This window comes from Rosa rugosa, chromosome 2, assembly GCF_958449725.1.
Source record: "Rosa rugosa chromosome 2, drRosRugo1.1, whole genome shotgun sequence".
NCBI lineage: Eukaryota > Viridiplantae > Streptophyta > Magnoliopsida > Rosales > Rosaceae > Rosa > Rosa rugosa.
In genome coordinates this window covers 54923565-54929156 of record NC_084821.1, presented here as the reverse complement: position 1 = coordinate 54929156, position 5592 = coordinate 54923565, and the positions used below count along the sequence as shown (strand labels likewise).

Genomic DNA, 5592 nt, shown 5'->3' with positions numbered 1-5592 from the left:
CTTTTTCTTTGGAGTTGGCCCCACAGAATTCGGAACCTCCACCAACTCACCCAGCTGAAACTCCCGAGGTATAATTTCCAAACTAGGTTTGAATTGCCTCTTTCTCACACCCAAAACCTTGGAATGTTTGTCACCAGAAAAAGGCCCAACATAGCCCTCCATGTCTGCCCCATCATCATTAAAGCCCGACCCAAATCCCTGCAACCCTGGCCCAGTATCAGAACCCACCTTTGACCCATCAGCATTGAGGCCCGGCCCAAAACCCTGCAGCCCTGGCCCAGTCAACCCTAATTCAAAATTAGGGTTTCCCGCCTGGTTTTCCGGACGAACCAGCGCTGCACTCGCAGCAGCCACCGATCCCTCCTCTATCGACGATGTAGCAACATCTGGCATCGACAACCCCTCCGACGCCTTAAGGGTCACTCCCGGCCCATCGACCGCCACCACAGAAGTCGGCAAATTCGGCATCGAAATCAACCCACGATCCACCTCTAGACCAGCTCGACATGACACCACTAGCGGCTACACCTCTGCCTCCAACTGCTGATCACAAATACCACCTCCATGCCCAAAGAAACCACATGTCGTGCAAAGCCCATGGCACTTCTCATACTGGAGCTCCATCACCACCGAGACCGCGGGAGAAAACTTAAACTTCCGCTGCGCCCAGATCCGCCAATGAATGTTCTACATGGCACGGATCCTCTGAATCGTGTCCTTCCACTGCACCACCCCCTGATCAATCCAAACGAAGGTCCCCAATGCACGGCCGATCAAAGACAACGCTTTCTCCTTGAGCATAGCTATGCGCAAACCCTTCACCGCCACCCAAACTTCAAGAAGATACAGCGGCGCCGTCTCAAGAGCCGAAACGCCGTCATAGTCTGCCAGCAGCATCATGGAGTTGTTGTAAAACCATGGACCTCCTGAAAGAACCTGGTTCTTCACCTCCCTATCCTTGAATTGGAAGACGAAGATGTCCTCCTCCTCCTGCTAGATCAAAACTCTCTCTCTTAATCCCCAAACGTTGGAGATCGCCGTCGAGAACAACGGGAGCACCACCATCTTCTTGGACAAAAGCTATCCACCTAAGTAGAAAAATGAGTCATGGATCGCATCCTCTCCTCCAACAAGGCTCACAACGGCCTCCTCAGAATTTGCGGGAGGAGCCACCGTCTCCTCCTCGCAGACTCGATCAAATTGGACGACTATTGCAGAGAAACCCTAGCAAAGCAAAAAGCCGACCCTAACCAAAATTATTATTAATGAGTACACTATACCTTAGATGAGACATAACACTCAATGGCAGATCCAGGATTACAACTTTGGGTTGGCTTGAACTTCTTAACAAATTTAAAAAAAAAAAAATTATAGCAGAGAATCTCAACGGTGTGAGAAACTTTTATTAATTGAAAATAAAAAGGAAAAACGTAATAAGTCTTACCCCTCAAATACATATACAAAACTATAGAAACCTCTACCCATTGCATAACATACAATCAAATGAAATCAATGCCCGCAGTCATTTCTAGCCCTTTCTAGGTCTTCATTATGATATGTACATGAACTTAAAAGATACCACATATTTGTAAGAAAAGTAGGAAATATTATTAATACAGAAAGAATAACCTCTTTTTTTGTTTAGTTGAATTATCAACCCAGAAAAGAAGGGCGAGTGAGAGTAATACCTGGTAGTATGGAATTGATAAAGACAACCAAGTTACAGATCGACCTCACTTCATGACGCCGATTATGAATCACTATCTTAAATGACTGGAAATCTAGAAAAACACTAATAAGATCAATGAACCCATGATTCTCTTGTTTCTGTGGTAAAATCGATAGGATAAGGACCAGTAGAATCACGGAATAATGTGTTGTTATCGCCTTTAGCGTCTTGTCAACCTATAAGACAAACAAAGGTCAGAGGGAAGACAGGTAACTGTGTCAGCCTTCAACTCTCCAATGCCTAAGTCAGTATCGTTATAAGATGTTGACAATTAGAAAGAGATAGTAGACAGTTACCTTTCGATGGCGATGAAGATGTCTATTTGTAAAGGGTTTGAGAAGTGCGATTCCTCCTGTTTTCAATGTGGAAAGGTTGAACTTCCCGATACCGCAAGTATGTGGTATCGACATCATGTCTGGGCACTATTGGCGTTGTTCTGAATGGCTACTGAGCCTTGTGCTTTTGATATTTATGCCTAGAGAATGTATATACAAATAGCTGCCACAATGAAATCCCAAAAAGACACAAAATTCATAACCTAACTGAACCTAAAAAATTCACAATCCCAATTTGCTCCCAATTTGATACCAGCAAAATCGGATTGCTCCCACTTTGCTCCACGAACTTAATCAGTGAATCGCATTAGTCCCCTTGCGAGTTGCGAACTTTCCCCAAACACAAACCCAACGAACCGCCTGGAAATCAATAACAAATTAAAAACTTGATAAAAATTTTCCCCAAATTGAATTGATTGAAATTTAACAAAATTGCAATACATATTTAATACTTACAATTTCAGTAGAGGAAGAAGAAGACTAGAATATTTGTATTTGAGCCTAGAATTGAAGACTTTTTGAGTTTTTGGAAGAAGAAGACTAGAACTCTAGAAGAGGAAGAGAGTATGCGTCGACCTCAAACTGAGCCGCATAGTTTGAGAGTTCGACTTTGTTTCCGTTCGAGTGGGCTTGACAAAGGCAAAATGCACTTAACAAAAAAAAAGGAAAAAAAAAGATAGCATATATATATAGTTTTTTATTTTTTTTTATGCCTAAAGCTTGGTAGGGCTTGAGCCCACCAACTCTACTAACAAGATCTGCGCTGATAACACCTAAACTCCGGTTTCATTAGAAGCAAAACAAATATCCTCATATAGAATATCCTAAATAGAAGTCTCATATAACGAAAACACATCAAATTAGAAAATAGCAAGCTACGCTATTTATTTCACTATAAATATATCGCAATCGTAGAGAATTGGAAGCATGCATATAAGACTTAAAATCCTCTCAAACAATTATCATCCGACAAGTCTTCATCTACATCTGCAGTATTCTTTGTATTTATGCCTAAAACTGACTTGACTTGGCTAATTACATTTGTAACCCTTAACACCCTACGTGAGCAAAATCTCTTCAAATATAATAAAGTAAATTCATGAAATTTACTTGGTTTGAACAGGTTCTCCTAGACTCTAGAGTTGCACGACCAAAAAGGCCAAGACTCGACAGATATCATCGTATGTATGGCAATATGGCATATTCGCAAAGCAAAGCACTCAATTTCCACTATCACACCGTCCTGAACAAGCTAGAAGCGTAGAACATTTCAGACACTTCATTTTCTCAAGCAAACGTCATGCAACACGTCACGCACCTATCTCAAAGTCAGACACGAGTCCACGGCCATACCACATGCAAATTAGACTTCAAACACCTTTACAAAACCCCCTTAATTTTGTTGGGGTTCTTGCTCATCAGTCTCGGAGCTAACTAGCAATATCTACAAGCTACCTAGAAGAGCTTTGTAGACAGTTTCCATGGCGGACGAGGTTATTCTATTGGACGCTTATGTGAGCATCTTTGGGATGAGGGTCAGAGTAGCTCTGGCCGAGAAGGGAATCAAGTATGAGTACAGAGAAGAAGACCTGATGAACAAGAGCCAACTGCTTCTTAAGATGAACCCGGTCCACAAAAAGATCCCGGTGCTCATCCATAATGGCAAACCGGTCTGTGAATCGCTCATCATTGTGCAGTATATTGATGAGGTATGGAAGGATAAGGCTCCTCTGCTTCCCTCTGATCCTTACCAGAGAGCCCAGGCCAGATTCTGGGCCGATTTCATTGATAAGAAGGTAACGTTTTGTATTTGTATCTTCTTCGTTCATCATTTTAATTTGCAATGTTTCATTTATTGTAATTTTGTTTCATGGTGGTGATGTCCGTTATTTTGGTTTGCTTGTTTACTTATTTAGCTCCATTTGGGACTGTTTGGTGCAATTCGTTCATTTGGGCTTTGCATGATTTGGGTTCTGTTTATATTCTCTTTGATGATTGTGAAAGATCTCCTCTAGCTACTCTTGACTCTTGAGATAGAGGAAGCAGACATTTTTAAAGGATTTTTCTTGTTTTCAATTAAATTAGTGATAATGGGGAGACGGGAGCAAAACATCATTGGATAAATGCTTTTGTTTAAGGTTAAATTGCATATTGAACAAAATTTGAAATGATATTCATGAATAAGAAAATGATTTCTGTGTCAGTTTTAATAAGCACCCTTAAAATTGGCCTAAAATTATCGAATGAATTAGTCACTAACATGGTCTGCGAAACTTGCAGTTATATGATGCGGGCAGGAAGATATGGACTACAAAAGGAGAAGAGCTGCAGGCAGCAAAGAAGGAATTCATTGAAGTCCTGAAGGTGTTGGAAGGAGAGCTTGGAGACAAGCCTTATTTCATGGGTGAGAGATTTGGGTTCCTGGACATTGCTCTCATCACATTCTACAGCTGGTTTCATACTTATGAGACACTTGGAAACTTCAGTATAGAGGCCGAGTGCCCCAAGCTGGTTTCATGGGCCAAGAGGTGCTTGCAGAAGGAGAGTGTTTCAAAATCTCTTGCTGACCAGAAAAAGGCTTATGAGTATCTTCTTGAGATGAAGAAGAGGCTTGGTGTGGAATAGTGGTATAAGAAAGTCCAGAAACAAAACTCTTCAGATGTGTACTACTGTTGAAACTTTTCTGGTGAGGTATTCTGGTGTGTCTGCTGAATGTTATGTAGCATCTGTTATGTATCCTAACAATAATGTAGACACTTTGATGTGTCTTCCCATTTATTAAATATATGAAAGGAGTATGTTCTAATAGTTCGGGGGTACAATTAGGGATGGCAAAAATCCCCAGCGGGGCGGAGCTTCATTGGATACCCGCCCCTAATGGGGGGAGAATTAGGGGACAAATGGGGAATGGGGATGGGGATCCCCAATTCCATCTAAGATTGGGATTGTGATCTCCATCTCCAAACCCGCCCCAATAATATATACATAGAGGCCGGTTCTGAAGCGGACGTCCGCACTTTGCTAAAGTGTGGACGGCGACGTAGTAGCGGCGACGGCGGCTCGGGGCTTGGCGGACGGAGGCCGGAGGCTTGGCGGACGGGTCTGGGCAGCGTTCGAGGTCGGAGGAGGTCCGAGTTGCAGGTTCTGGGCAGCAACCCGACCTGCAACTGCAGGTTTTCTGGGCAGCGCTTCACCGACTGCAGACCTCTCTGCCCGACCCCTGGCGTCCTTCCAGCAACCCCCGCCGCTCCGTCGCGCCCCGAGCCGAGCTACAGCAACGCCGTCCGCACTTTAACGAAAGTGCGGACGTCCTCTTTGGAACGCCTCCGTATATACATATATTTAACTTATATATATTTTAATTTATTGTTTATAATATAAATCGCAAATATATATATTTATTACTTTACTTTAATATCTACACTTTTATTTTAATGATGTTTTGACTTTTGCACTTATTAAATTATGATTTATGAATTTAATTATATTTTAAATTTATTTGTTGTAGATTTTGATTTTAAAAAAGGT

General features: G+C 42.2%; 1 protein-coding gene across 1 annotated transcript; it reads left to right on the top strand.

Annotated features, from left to right (window-relative positions):
• The first annotated feature begins 3441 nt into the window (after positions 1-3441).
• On the top strand, positions 3442-4872 carry LOC133728513 (probable glutathione S-transferase). Its single transcript, XM_062155922.1, has 2 exons — positions 3442-3860; positions 4345-4872. The coding sequence occupies exons 1-2, from the start codon at positions 3546-3548 to the stop codon at positions 4687-4689; spliced, it is 660 nt and encodes a 219-aa protein (XP_062011906.1). The 5' UTR covers positions 3442-3545; the 3' UTR covers positions 4690-4872.
• Positions 4873-5592: the final 720 nt, after the last annotated feature.

Bases quoted from the DNA above. Each gene is read 5' to 3' on its own strand.
- LOC133728513 (XM_062155922.1), top strand. From the start codon at position 3,546: ATGGCGGACGAGGTTATTCTATTGGACGCTTATGTGAGCATCTTTGGG. The intron at 3,861-4,344 runs GTAACGTTTTGT...CGAAACTTGCAG, and splicing joins CCGATTTCATTGATAAGAAG to TTATATGATGCGGGCAGGAA.